This window comes from Rhincodon typus, chromosome 28 (assembly GCF_021869965.1).
Source record: "Rhincodon typus isolate 14 chromosome 28, sRhiTyp1.1, whole genome shotgun sequence".
Classification (NCBI taxonomy): domain Eukaryota; kingdom Metazoa; phylum Chordata; class Chondrichthyes; order Orectolobiformes; family Rhincodontidae; genus Rhincodon; species Rhincodon typus.
The window spans coordinates 12,862,744-12,878,433 of NC_063359.1; the positions used below are offsets into that span (position 1 = coordinate 12,862,744).

Consider the following 15,690-nt stretch of genomic DNA (forward strand, 5'->3'; position numbering starts at 1 on the left):
GCAGGAAAGCTGATGTTTCGGGTCGGGACCCTTCTTCAGAAATCAGAAATTCAGAAGTTTCTGAAGTTGGGTCCCGACCCAAAACGTCAGCTTTCCTTCTCCTCCGATGCTGCCTGGCCTGCTGTGTTCCTCCAGCTCCACACTGTGTAATCTCTGAAGGAATGAGACCCCAGATTTTGATGACGTCTCAGTTAATTTTCAGTGGCAGAGTTTGTTATGCAGTAATTGAGATTTAACACATTGTTTAACAGATACTTATTCTGAAGTGCACAAACTCTAACTTTCTGTGGTGATATAAGTTCATTTCTACCAAATAAGTGCAAGAATTTTATGCTTTACAGAACATTTGAATGGTAAGATGAACAGGAAGGTGCTGTTTTCATTGACTTCATGATGAAATGGCCAAGACCAGGCTTTGATACCAGTCCAAGAGCTTGGACATGTCAGCCTGCGCTTAGGCTGGACAAAGTCAGGGTGTTGTCTCCACCCAAAGGTTGAGAATCCCAAATGTCAGGCAGCCCACTGCTCGTCTTGACTCCTACTGCTCTATTCTGAGCTGTTTTCCTCCTGGATGAGGGAGAGAGAGATGGGTGATGAAAGTGGGTAGCACAGCAATTACTTCTGATGCAGGTGGGGAGGTGACCCCAGTATTCACTATTCAATGGTATATTCACCAGGCAAGGTGAGTGGTATCGGGGTTTGGGATGGATAAGATTGAGTGAGGGAAGATGTTGCAGACATCAGTGACAATGGTAGAGCATGAACCTTGGTAGGAGGAAGGTACAGTGGCAGAGATAGAGTGAGTGTGAGGCATCAGAGAGAAGATGATGGCATGTTGGCAGAGTGGAGAAAGTGATTGACCTTCTTCTTGCATTGTTGGGCATTCCTACAGATGGCTAAGCGTGATTTACCCCAAGTGGCAATGTCAAACCAAGCTGGCATGGGCTCGTGTCACAGTCGTGGGAAAGAGGAAATCCCATCTTTGCACCAGGCCATCCAACAGGATCTCTAGGACCATGCCCACAATTGGGGATGATGAGTTTGCCCTATCTGTCATGCCCAGGACAAATGTCAGGAACTGTGCAAGGCAGCTCCGAATTGGCAATACTTGTCTGGGTGCACAATGGGCTTTTAAAGATGGCACATGCAGAAGGGATGCCTGTGAATTCTGATATATCTATTGAATGACAAGTTATTCTGGTAATTATGGTAAAATAAGACCAGAATTAGACACGCAAGGCACCATAAGAGAAGGGTAGGTAGTTATGAGGTGAAATAAACACAGAGAATGCTGGAGAAACTCAGCAGGTCTGGCAGTATCTGTAGCGAGAGAAAAACAGAGTTAACGTTTCAAGTCCAGTACGACTTCTTTAATGCAGTTGTGCGAAAGAGTCATACTGGACTCGGAACATTAACTCTGTTTCTCTCGTCATGACTGCTGCTAGCCTGGCTGAGTTTTTCCAACACTTTCCGTGTTTGTTTCAGGTTTCCACCATCTGCAGTATTGTTTAATGACGCAAGGTTGGGAAGATATGGTGAGAAAACCCACTAGGCCTCCTGGTGGAAGTCCCTTCAAAAAATGCCACACAACCCAGACTTAGCCAAATAAAAGGTAATGGACCAAAACACATGCACACCATAATTACAGCACAATGTCATCTCAAAAGAATAGTTGTGTTTATGTGGTAGCTTCCATAACCACAGGATATCCAAAAATGCTTGGAGTCAATTAAATATTGTAAAAATGTTGCAGTCACTATCACAAGGCAATATCCATGTTGCCATCCAGCTACCGCAAATATCAAAGTAATAACAAACAGATTTGTTTTAATGATGCTGATTGTGGGATAAATATCAGCCGGGATGCCAGGATAAATTCTCCTCATTCTTTGAAATAGTACTGTGGGACCTGCCTTGGATCAAAAAGACAGCACTTCTGATAGTGCAGCAGTCCTTTAACATGGGACTGGGCTATTACCTGCATTATAGGCTTGGGTCTACCAGAATGGAGTTTAGAACCCACAACCCTCTGATTCAGAGGTAAGATTCCTATCAATAAATTGTATTGACATCTTCTAACAGCTTGTGGCACAAAGCAGATATGGGATGGAAACATAATGGCACTGATGTCATCAATTGACAGCATTGATGCCAAGGCTGCAAAATGCCGATATATCTATCAATGCCAGTGCTCTATTAAATAACAATTAGGCTAATGGCAATTATGGGAATCAAGGGAATGCAATATTCAAATTAGCTGTTTGCTTTGACTTTATTTAGCTTCAGGCTATGGAAGTCTTTGGCTAAAAATCAATACGAAACCAGTTTAAAACATATACACACATGCAAACTTATTGATGTGCAGCTCTTCCTGTGTTCTAGCTGCCGTGGAAATCAATTTGCAATATAAACAGGATAGGTTCTATTGCATTGGAACCCTGAGGTTATATTACAAGCCTGTTTTGTAGAAAATTTCAGCCTTATAAAAATAACATGAAATCGTCCTGTCACCTTCGGATTTTGGTTGAGATTGTTCTGGGAAGGAGAGTACCATTGGTTTTGTAGAGATACCTGAAGTGCAATATTTCACAAGAGTAGATGCAACTTTACTTGGCATTTGCTTTTCTGCGAGGTCTGAAGAGTAGACCCACTGAAGCAAAATGTACACTAAAACGTGTAATCAAACATCCTGTGGGACACAAAGGATGATCTAATTGTTGTGTCGGCAACTATTTCACAAGACATTTACATCTTGGAGGCTGGGACGCCATCTTGATGCTTCAGTGGATCTCAGCAGGACTGCTTGGTGCTGTCACTGGAAACAGGATGAAAAATAATTGAAAACATTCTTAGGCCATAATTTAGCATGCATGCGCACACCATGGAAGTGGTATATTAAGATAGGGTCCATTTAGACTGAACATTACATCCTTTGAATCTAAGTATTACCTGATAGCCACAGCATAATTATCTCATCTTTCTGTGTGGTTCATACAGTCTGGAGTTGGGGGTCTCTATTGAGATTAGCTATTTTCTTTAATACTTTTTATTATCCTTATCCTAGGCTGCATTAAATCTATCTTCATGATTCACATTTTCCAATTTCTCAATTGGATTTTAATAGCTTTAAATGCATCCAAACAATATAATCATTGTTAGGATGTAGATGCCATGCTGTGCACTGTATGATGTCTGCCAGCCTATTTTTACAGGCTGCATTTAATGCAGAGTGGTGACAGGATGAGGAGCTATTGAAAAGATTTAGAAAGTCAGGAACAAAAATTTTGTTTTGAAGGAAGTGGTTCCTAAGAACCTGAAATTCTGTGTCAAACATGAATGTTCTGGAGTGACTTTAACCATTCAACTATCATTTTGTTGTTTTTTGGAAGCATACAGAAAAGTGGATTTGAGGCCAAGATGAGATCTGCCATGATTGTACTAAATGACGAAATAGGCTCAAGGGGCTGATTTGTCTCCTCCTGCTCATGGTTCTTAATTTTTCTTGTGCTGTTATGTTAAAGATGTACATAAAAAGAGCTTGCATAAGTACATTGTTCCTCTCATGAAGAAAGACAGCTTTGAGCACTTAAGTAGAGTAGATTTTTTTACTTGATTGACGGGAATGTTGTGACAACTTCCATCAAGAGCTTCAAGAGATTGGGTGCTAGCTACAATAAGGAATGAATGAATACAATTTGTGGAAGAAATGGGTTAATGGTCTTTTAGTGTCCAGTGGTCTCCTTCTGTTCTTTTGTATGTGGTCATGTCATTATTCACCTTTTAATTTCCCCAATCTCATTGATAGCTTTCTCCGGAAGACCGGTTCAGTACAGTTTGAATTCTGACTTTTGTAGAATTCAGTTTTAATTTCATAAAATTACTTTTGCTGATTAATGCCTTTTATTTACATGGGCCAACTAGCTGATTGAAAAATGCACTTCTAATTTTAAAAGAGATCTACTAAAATCTGCTTTAAGCCCTAAGGGAAAGCCATATTAAATACTTGAAAATTGAACTCTGTTTCTCTCTCCACAGTTGCTGCCAGACCTGCTGAGTTTTCCCAGCAATTTTGTTTTTTGCCTTTCTTTCAGACAGCCTACATTTGCAGTATTTTGCTTTTAATTCCAATGTTAAATTTGCCTCAAAATTAAATAAATCATGTATGCTGGGCAATTTCATTACACATAGCCTGCTTATATGTTTTCCTAATAATCTTTTGTTAGGAAGGAATTACTACTATTTCTGGATTGTCAACAAAGAGATTGACCAGTGTAGATTGTGGATCATAAGATCAAAGTTATACTTCTTTTTTTCTTTTTTTGGGGCTCATGCTTTCCCCCTCACTGAAATACAAAATTAATCTTAATGGGTGGGTGTGAGTTATAGAGACGAACAAATCACTTTCCAGGAAATAGTGTGTTACATTCTATTCTGCCAATTTGCCAGCTTCTGTACTTGGCTATATTGGTTTCTGCAGTGACTTGACAGACAGATTAGTTTAGACTTGCTTTTGTTTTTGTTTAAAAGTAGGTTTTGTTATAAGTAGGGTAGTGCCATTAAAATAACACCAATCAAAAAATCTAGTTTGATTTCTTCCTGGGAAATCTTATCCATGTCAGTGGGGAATAATTCAATAAATATGATGAGCTTTAACATCAGCATTAACTACATGTTTTTTGTCACGTTGTTCACTTATGAAAGGAACCAAATTTCTGATTACTCATTTAATTCCCTGCACTGTGCTTTGTGTGATAGAACAGGACAAATATGTGTTATTTATGTGTACTTGTTAAAAGTAATCAATGCTATTTCAATGTCCACAATAACCACATGGAAACTGCTGAGTAGATTCTGTTTAAATAACACTCTGGAGTATTTTATTAATGGAAAATTAGCAAATGGCGGCAACAGAAAATGTTAAGATTGCTGGCAGTTCTGGCAGTATTTGGACAAAGAAATAGACTTAACATTTCAGGTTGAAGACCTTTCATCAGAACTCTGATTGCTAAGTGTCTTTCTCTCTCCACAGTAGTTTCCAGACTCTTGGATCTTTGACATTATTTAAATTTGTCAGCATCCACAGTATTTTGCATTTGTATGGTAGTTGATGATTATATTTCTAATGTTGCCTGGGAGTATGATTCAGTCTCTCAGTTTGTGTGCTAATGGTTTAATGACAGCTATTGCTTCATGAATATTTTGCAATTATAAATTCACTCATATGGAGCTAACTGGTACATTTTACTTCCTGCAGATGATTGTGAGGACAACATTGTTATTAAAAAACATTAATATGGCATAGACAAAAGTTGCAGTGCTTCTGTTTACTTACATGATGCTGCAAAGCATCAGTGTGAGCTCTGATGAATTAGAAAACCTGACAGTGCAAAAGTAGGACCGCAACTTCCCCCCCTCAGTGGTCGAAAACGCCCTCGACCGTGTCTCCCGCATTTCCCGCACCTCATCCCTCACACCCCCTCCCCGCAATAATAACCAAAACAGAATCCCCCTCGTCCTCATGTACCACACACCAACCTCCGGATCCAACGCATCATCGTCCGACACTTCCGCCATCCACAATCTGACCCCACTACCAAAGACATTTTTCCCTCTCCACCCGTATCTGCTTTCCAGAGGGACCACTTTCTCCGTGACTCCCTTGTCAGCTCCACACTCCCCACCAGCCCCACCACACCCGGCACTTTTCCCAGCAACTGCAGGAAGTGCTACACCTGCCCCTATACCTCCCCCCTCACCCCTATCCCAGGCCCCAAGAACACCTTCCACATCAAACATATGTTCACCTGCACATCTGCTAATGTGGTATACTGTATCTGCTGTTCCAGATGTGGCCTCCTCTACATCGGGGAAACCAAGCGGAGGCTTGGGGACCGCTTTGCGAAACACCTACACTCGGTTCGCAACAAACAACTGCACCTCCCAGTTGCAAACCATTTCAACTCCCCCTCCCACTCCTTGGACAACATGTCCATCCTGGGCCTCCTGCAGTGCCACAACGATGCCACCCGAAGGTTGCAGGAACAGCATCTCACATTTCGCTTGGGAACCCTGCAGACCAATGGTATCAATGTGGACTTCACAAGCTTCAAAATCTCCCCTTCCCCAACCACATCCCAAAACCAGCCCAGCTCGTACCTGCCTCCCTAACCTGTCCTCCCACCTATCCACTCCTCCCACCTCAAGCCCCACCCCCATCTCCTACCTACTAACCTCATCCCGCCCCCTTGACCTGTCCGTCCTCCCTGGACCGACCTATTCCCTCCCTAACTCCCCACCTACACTCACCTTTACTGGCTCCAACCCCGCCTCTTTGACCTGTCTGTCTCCTCTCCACCTATCTTCTCCTTTATTCATCTTCTATCCGCCACCCCCTTTCTCCCTATTTATTTCAGAATCCCCTTCCCCTCCCCTATTTCTGAAGAAGGGTCTAGACCCGAAACATCAGCTTTCCTGCTCCTCTGATGCTGCTTGGCCTGCTGTGTTCATCCAGCTCTACACTTTGTTATACCAGTGCAAAAGTATGCACTTTTTACCTTTACCTCATTCAGTAGCTTTACCAAAATAACTCATCCTTGCTTATGATTAAGAAGTTCTCCAGCAATATTTTCTTAGGTAATTGGTCATTTTAACACGAATCTGTTATCTTACTTACCAAATGTTACAGTACATTGTTGACATACAAGCTTGAAAACTTTTATTCTGGTAGAAAACAAAAACATAACTAAATACAAAGATTGAGGGAACACAAATTTATAATAATCTTATGTAAATAGTTTGAATGCTGCAATGTTGGCAAAAGATACAGGCTGTCTGTTGCTGCTGAGAGATTTTTTTTTCAGAATCAATCTTATTAGCTTCCTGATTTCCATCTCACACAAATTCTAACACATCGACAGGAAGCTCTATTCATCTTTCATGAGAAGTAGTTACCTCTAATGACTCCATTTACCTCAGATTATCTTCTTTAAAATCCTTGTTCTCCTCTGCAGGTCCCAGCAAACCTCATTCTGCACTCCTTTGCCCAACTTTCTCGATGGCCTCCCATCTCTGTCTTTGGCACCAGAAACTTCAACAACTTCCAATGAAAACTGTAAAACATTCTTCAGCAACTCTTCTTCCCTGGGGAAATATTTCATCCCAAATTTAGCAGTCTCACTAAAACATGTATGTTCTCCATGCCCTATCTACGACCCCTCCTGTAGCCCTGGCTCCTTTCCATGTCTGACCTCCCACCATGAAAAACCTTGGGAAATGTTATAAATGCAGCATAAGAAAGTCAAGAGTTATATTAGCAAAACCATGATAATTTAATAAATTTGACCAGAGACATTTTCATGTTAGTTTTAAACCTGATATATTAATGTTTGCAATGAATCAATGTGCATCTTTGGACAGTATTCCAAAATAACAAGTCTCAATTGCAGCAACTTTTGTCTTGTTTCAGTGTCCTGTGGGCCTGAGGCCTATGAGGGATGATTCTGGCTGTTTTGACTACACCAAAGGAATTGACTGTTCTGATGGGTTTAATGGAGGTTGTGAGCAACTTTGCTTACAACAGACAGTGCCATTGACTGAAGACCCTTCCTCCAATAATATCCTTATGTTCTGCGGGTGAGTATAGATTTACAGAAAATGGGCTATCATTGTTATGGAGAAACACAAATATACATATTAAAAAAATCTTGTTCAGCCACACCTCCAAAGCAAGTTTGACTCAAACCAAGATCTTCCGGCCCAGAAGTCGGGACCCTGCCACTGCATCCCAAGACCCTTCACTTTTTTTAAACAAATGACAATGCAGTCTCTCAGAATTTTTTTCCCCAACAATTTGCCCATCATTGAAGTGAGACTGACTGATGTGAATTTTTTTTTGACAACCGGTGCTGAAATGTTATAATTATTTCCAGGACAAGTGGAATTGAATCTAAATTTCCTGGCTGAGAGGAAAGGCTGTACCAGTGCCCACCTATTGAAGGCCAACTTGTAAGAAAAAATCTACTAAATTGAGCCCTTTATTTCTTTGTGCAAAATCTGAAAGCATTTCAGGTTACTTTCATCCTAAGAAGCCACAATGGGGTTCACTGCAAATTTAACAAAACAGCTTTATATTGGTAAATATGTATCCTGCAGTGAAGAGACAATAATTGGATTTCATAGTAAAAAAGTTTCCATCAATCCTCTGAGGCAGCAGGAAGAATTATACCATTCTGCGTCCAATTTATGAACGCATAGTCATTTCTAGGTTAAGAGGTGTTAGTTAGATTGACAAGGGCGAAAATAGCACCACTGAAATTAAACCGCACACAACCAGAACATGTTCCTGGCATTCACTTTTATGCCCAAGCAATATGGTGTTTACTGTGGTGATGGGACAGGACTTTTATTGGGAACCACCCAATATGCTAGCATCAGGAAATCCAGGAAATAAGTTGTCTATCTTTGTTAAATTTACCCTGGTAAATCTTCAGAACTTACCTTTAAGTTCTTGCTCTCCAGAAACATGTTATATTCTTTCATGTTTTGTCAATGCTAAATTCCTCCAAGGGCATGATGGTGCCCTGGTGTCCCTTATTATGGATCAGGTCAAACCACCTTCAAATATAAGAAGGAGATAGCCTCAATCCTAACTTTTATTTTATTTAAAGTCAAATGTAAGATGCTGTGTTCCAGATGTAATTCAATTGCTTACACTATTCAGCTCTAAGCAAAACACACTGTACTAACTTTACAGTTAAAATACCAACAAAAGAAAGAAGAATTGGCCTAACTTTAACTGTTTTGGTAAACTTAACAGAACAATAGATTGTTTAACAAGTAAACAGCAACTGTTTCAATATAGTAACACCCCAGGAACATACCTTGGCAAAGACAAATTCGGTAAAATAGTTTGTCTCGCATGCAATTCTGGCAGCAAAGAGAGATATATGGCAGCTTCAAAACCCCAACAACTACTGAAAGCTAAAGTGAAACTTTGGTTCTATGGGAGCCTGACTCCACCTTTTTCATTCTGCTTCTATTGTTCCTACTTAAAAAAAACACAAGTCCTCACAAGATGTTTACTTTGTTGACTTGGAACAGACTGCTTGATATCTCTGTCTCAACCTCCCTTCATTAAAAAAAGGACAATATACACCTCTTAAAGTCATGGTCTCATCACACACTCAAACAATGCCACTGACCCGGGACAGTATGTTTGGATGTGCTTTTTATCAACTTAGACAGAGCTCGTTGATACATCAATGCTGTATGTCTACACCTCAAACTTCATAACAGCTGTATTTTTAGTGCTGCAGCTACCATTTCAGACTCTGATGCAGACCACAGCAGACACTATTGGATGGGACAGTTGAAATCATTAATGGGCTACAATGCTACATTGACAACCTACTGTCATTATCATTGCTGTGTCTGCCTGAAGACTCTCCTGGTCCCCTGGATCGAGGATCTCTCGCTTTCTGCCCGCTTCCTGCACAAAGACCTCCAATGTTATATCACAGAATCTTAAAGACCCTCTCTGCTATGTTGCGCCAATCTTTTGTCCTACCCAAATCAACTTCACTCTTACAATGGCCCCCCAGTCAAAATGCAAGCCTATTTTAAGAGATGGAGGCTAGCTGTAAGTAATCTGTGCTACACTTAGCGCATGCTTGCCTCTCACAATGCTGTGGCCCCTGTTTGGAATGATGACCACACTTTTTTCTTCTTACTTAAGTATGGGTGTCATTTGTTCCCCATCTCTGATATCCCTTGAGAAGGTGATGGTGAGCTGCCGCCTTGAACCACTGCAATACATTTAGTGTAGATACATGCACAGTGCTGTTAGGGAGAGAGTTCCAGGATTTTTTCCCAGTGACAGTAAAGAAACATGGTATAAGTTGAAGTATAGTGGATGGGGTACTGGTCAAGCACTTGACCTGGATGGTGTGAAGCTTTTGAGTGTTGTTGGAGCTGCACTCATCCAGGAAAGTGTGGGATAATGAATCACACCGTTGACTTGTACTTTACAGGTAGTGGACAGGCTTTGGGGACACATACAGTGAGTTATTTGCCTGAGAATTCCCAGCCTCTGATCTGCTTGTGTAACCATGATATTTATATGGCTGGTTCAGTTCAATTTCTGCCAATATTAACCCCTAACATGTTGATTGTTTGGAATTCAGCAATGGTAATCCAATTGTATGTCTGGGGGAGATGGTTAGATTCTCTCTTGTTTGCAATGACCATTACTGAAAACTTGTGTGGCATGAATATCACTTGTTACTATCAGCCTAATGCTGAATATTGTCCAGGTCTTGCTACATTTGAACAGAGACTGGTTCATTTTCTGAGGAATTACAAATGGTATTGAATATTGTGCAATCATCAGCAAACATCCCAATGAGTGACCTTTTGATGCAAGGCAGGTCATTGATGAAGGAACTGAAGATGCCTGGGGCTTTACCCTGAGGAATCCTTGCAGCGTTATCCTGGGAATGAGATGATTACCTTCCAGCAACGCATGATGTGCTGAGTTCTTTTGTTAATGTGTATAGTTTTATTCTTTTTCGGTTTTAGTGGAATATAGGCATCATGGACAAGTAATTGTTGCCCAACCTTAATTATCCTAGAACTGAATAGCTTACAAATCCATGTCAGAGGGTACTTAAGAGTTAACCACAATGGGGGAGGTGATGATTGAGTGGTAATATCACTGGAGCAGTAATTCAGAGTCCCAAGCAAATGTGCTGGTTGCATAAGTTCAAATACCGTTATACAGGTTGTGAATTTTGAATTCAGCTAAAATCTGGAATAATTGACAATGCAGAATAATGGCAAACATGTAACCCATGTCAGTTGTCATAAAAAGATTCATCTGGTTCACTAATGTCCTTTAATTAAGGAAATCTGCCATCCTTATCTGGTCTGACCTGCATACAACTCCAGTACCACAGCAATGCTGCTGACTGTTAACTGCCCTATGGGCAATTAGAAAGAGGCAATAAACACAGGCCTAGCAAATGGTGTCCACATCAGATAAAAGTTGCTACAGATCTAGAGTCACATATAGGCCAGACCGGATGAAGATAGCAGATTTCTTTCCCTAAAAGACCTGAGTAAATCTGACGGATGGTTTATGACAATCGATGATAATTTCAAGGCAACACTAGTATATGAATTTTATATTGATTTACTGATATAGACCAAAAGTAACTGAGTGGCCCAGTGCTGATTTCTATAGCACTCCAAAGTAAGAGGCTGCCACCTGAAAATGATCCTGCTCCCTGTTTTCTGGCTTTTAACTATCTTCAGTGGTAATATATTACCCCAATTCCATTAGCCCTTATCCATTGGAGCTCCATATATACAACACCCACTGGTTCTCCTTTATCAACCCTGCTAGTTACAGCCCTCAAAAATTACACAATTCCCCTTTCATGAAGCCATATGGACTGCATCTAATCATTTTGTGAATTTCTAAGTGCCATTTGCCATTTCCTTCATGATGGAGCCTGACCGTTTCTAATAAATGATGTCTGGTTAACTGGGCTATAGTTCAGTGTTTCGTTCCCCACCTTTCTTGAAAAGTATGTTAGATTTGGTACCTTCCCATTGATTCAAACCTCTCCAGAATCTTGGGTGCTTTGTCAGATCTCATCTTGTTCCCCACAACAATTTATATTCTTATTTTGTGCGGTGGATAGATTATTACTAAAATCAATGCAAGATATAGCCTTGTTGGCTCTTCCTGTATCAAGAAGATACCAATGTTATTTATCTACCTTACTTCAAAACTGTCACAGAGATTTAGTTTCTGAATGGTCTTTATGGCTTTCAAGACATTCACAAAGTTTTCTTCTATTTACAAAAGGGAAACAGAAAAGTAATTTGTGAACATTTTGAGTGCTGCCTGAGGAATACCGCTGGGGAAATAACTTCAGTGCTTCCCTTCATACAAGCTTACTGCCAAGGCTTGATTACAGATAGACATTTCAGACTACTGTTTTGTAGATTGATCTGGAAAGTGTTGCTGATGTACTACAGTCACAAGTGACTCTATAGTAACCATGCTTCAGAGACACATGGATGAGAAAAGGATTAAACTCCTTTGGTATGCGAGAAGAAAATATATAGTGACAGAACAGAGTATTTTCAAGTTCAGAGAATTCCTTGAACAAATCTTTTTATTTCTTGAGTCTGGTGAAGAGATTGCATTCTCAATGAGTTAAGAAGTGGAGAATATTTTAATATTAATAAACTTTCAAGATTAAAAGTTGTTCTTTTGAAACTTGATTTAAAAGTAAAATGCAGTTATATGCGTCCATAGAAAATGAGTTTTGCCATAGTGCAGCTGTTATCTTATGAATACATTTATATTACTGAGCCATAAATGTGTGCATAAAAGGTCACCTGTGTAAAATGGAAATCATAGATATGATGCTGAACACTTCTTGAAATCCATTATCTATCTTTATAGCTGAGTCCCCAAGTTGTTATCGAATGTCGAACAAGTCCAGATTTCATTTGTGGCATGTCATTAAATGGTTCAATAAACTCAACTTACAATGATTGCAAAATCATTCTCCTTTCTGTCCTATTGGCTAAGAAACAAAGGATCCATCTCTGAGCTGCACAGAGCAAGAAAATCTTAGTTCCAGCCTTCAGGGTAAATAATTCACTGCTGTTAGTCAGTTGGCTGTTGATAACCTAGATTGTTTACATTTTCTCTGAATTATGGTCGCAAACAAGGGCTAGGGTACTCCCAGTTACTGAATGGTGATTGCCTACTCACAGTATGTGGGGTTAGATACCATATGAACTCAGTTATGATATCCTCGCACAACTGGATAATTTACTGTCTTACTATCACGCTTGCATTATGGTCACAGGCATGAAGGGGGATGGCTGTCGTGGAAACCAATTTGTAGCAAGGTATGAGAATGAAACAATAATGTTTAAACATTCCAAATCAGAGCTCAAAACAGCTGGGAAAGAAGCTGGAAATGTAAAGAATGAGAAACGTGGTGGGGTATATATCTTGTCTTTAATATGTCAAAACAGAACACCACCCTATTATAAGACCCATCTGATATTTATTCCGCTTGATTATAATAAGGAATCCTACATTATTTTAGTGTGTGCTGTAAACTTTTCTCCCCACAGAATATCAAGTTAGCTGGTGGTAAGGTTTCAGGTGACACTTCAAAGCCAGCATTGGGAGGTGACTTTTTTCCCAGGCTCTGTAACTGACTGATAAAGCTTCTTTCTCTACTGGCAGCTGTGTGGAGGAGTACAGACTGGCAGCAGATGGTAAATCTTGTGTGCTGCTATCAGAGACATGTGAGGGCACAAAATGCCAGAAGCTTGATGCCAAACTGAATGACACGCTCTTTGTAGAGATGCTGCACGGTTACAACAACAAATCGCAGCAGGTCAATCAGGGTCAGGTGTTCCAGATGACCTTTCGGTGAGTACAAACTTTGAAATATCTGCTTTATCCTAGATGTTTTTGAAAAATATTCTATTGATCAATTCATGTCAACATGCTTCTTACTCCCAAATAATAAGATTACACTTTATGCAATAACTCTGCATGTGCTGGTTTTGAGACTCTATAATGTAGTTTCATCTACTGATGGAAACATTACTAGTTATTTGACTACCATCTTGAAAAGAACATTCGGTTTTGGAAGTCATGAACTCTCATGGACTTAAGTGTTGTTTTTTAATTGTGTAATGAGAGTGTACTAGTCTTTGATTTGTTGGAGAAGAGAGAAACTGTGACAGTTGACATGTCAGTGTTTCTTCGGTCAGTGAAATCCAAATGTAAATGAAAGAAATCTAATTAGCCTGATGTATCTATCCCCTTCAAAAGAACATCAAATCATTTCATTACTTCCAGGGAAAAAATCATGAGACCAGGTGAAAATAACAGTTGAGGAAGAGCTTTTCATCCACCACAACATAGTACAGAAGCAGAATCACTGTGTGTATGTGTGGAAAGTGACTGCTGGGCATCTATATTGCCCTAGACATCTTTGGAACTGATTTAACACTATTCTGACTCCATATTAACATTGCCTACCATTTATACAAGCAAATGCTCCAGGCGACAGTCTCCCTGGCACCCCAGTTTACTCTCATCTTTTCTTCGGATACAGAAGATTGTTTCCCTGTCTGAAATAGGTACTTCAACACAGTCTTGGGACAGAATCTGGCAGAATGCATTCTCAGCGGCTCAATAGTTACGCATCAGTTACACAGTCCACTGGTGAGATCACATCAGGAATACAGTCTACAGCATTGGTCGCCTTATTTAAGGAAGAATGCAAATCCATTGGAACCAGTTCAGAGAAGTTTACTGAAGTAATACCTGAAATAGGTGTACTGTTTGGGAAAGATGGACAGTCTCGGCTGGTATCTGCTGGAGTTTAGAAGAGTACATGGCAATTAGATTGGAATAATTAAGATCCTAAGGGGTTTTGATGGGTTGGATGTAGAAAACCTGATTTCTCTTTAGGAGAAACCAAAATGAGGATCACTCATTCAAGACAGCAATAAGAAGAAATGTTTTCTCTCTCAAAGATCATGGGTCTTTGAAATTCTTCCCCAAAAAACCATAAAATGATTCTTTGAATATTTTTAAAGCAGAGGTGGATTCATTTTTGCCATACAAGGGTTGAAAGTTTGAAAAGAGTAAGTGGAGGTAGTTAAGGGGAGGCAAGTTCTAGTGATATTATCATTGGACTGTTCATCCAGAGATACAGAGAATATAATCCTGCCATGGCAGGTGATAAAATCTGAATTCAATAAAAATCTGGAATTAAGAGTCTGATGATGATTGTGAATCCATTGTCTATTGTTGAAAAAACCCATCTGCTTCACTAATATCTTTTAAGGAAGGAAAGTGCCATTCTTACCTGGTCTGGACTACATGTGACTCCAGACTCACAGCAATGTGGTTATCTCTTAACTGCCATCTGGGATGGGTGATAGATGCTGGCCGAGCTGCAATGCTCTCAACCCATGAATGAATCAAAAAAGGTAATAATGTAAGATTCGGCAACCATTTTGTAGAGCATCTATGCTCTGTACGTGACAAACGTCAACACCCTCCAGTTGCCAACCATCTTAACTCCCCCTCCCACTCCCTGGGTGACATGTCCATCCTGGGCCTCCTCCAGTGTTACAATGACACCACCCGCAAACTGGAGGAGCAACACCTCATATTCTGCCTCGGGAGCTTACAGCCCGATGGCCTAAACATGGAATTCACCAGTTTTAAAGTCTCCCTAACCCCGACTCATCCCATGTCCAACCCTCCCTCTCATTCCCACCTCCTTGACCTGACACAACCTGTCCATCTTGTCTTCCACCTATCCACCCCTCCCACCTCACTGTCTAATCCCCACCACTGCCTACCTGCACTCACCTATCATCATCCTATTTACCTTCCCTTGCCCCACCCTCCTCTCTGTTTATTTCTGAGCTCCTTTCCCCCTCCCCCATTTCTGAAGAAGGGTCCCGACCCGAAATGTCAACTTTCCTGCTCCTCTGATGCTGCCTGGCCTGCTGTGTTCCTCCAGCTCCACACTGTGTTATCTCTGACTGCAACATCGGTAGTTCTTGCTATCTCTGTAAGAATGTGGACTTGAGGTTGCAATCAGATTAGCCATGATCTTATTAACATCT

General features: G+C 40.5%; 1 protein-coding gene across 1 annotated transcript in view; it reads left to right on the forward strand.

The window, feature by feature from the left end:
• LOC109912707 (astrotactin-2-like) overlaps nt 1-15,690 on the forward strand; it is a 1,431,562-nt gene that overhangs the window by 785,456 nt on the left and 630,416 nt on the right. The window contains exons 12-13 of the mRNA XM_048613352.1: nt 7,466-7,632; nt 13,277-13,465. Coding sequence (XP_048469309.1) covers nt 7,466-7,632; nt 13,277-13,465 — 356 coding nt within the window. The remainder of the gene's footprint in view (nt 1-7,465; nt 7,633-13,276; nt 13,466-15,690) is intronic.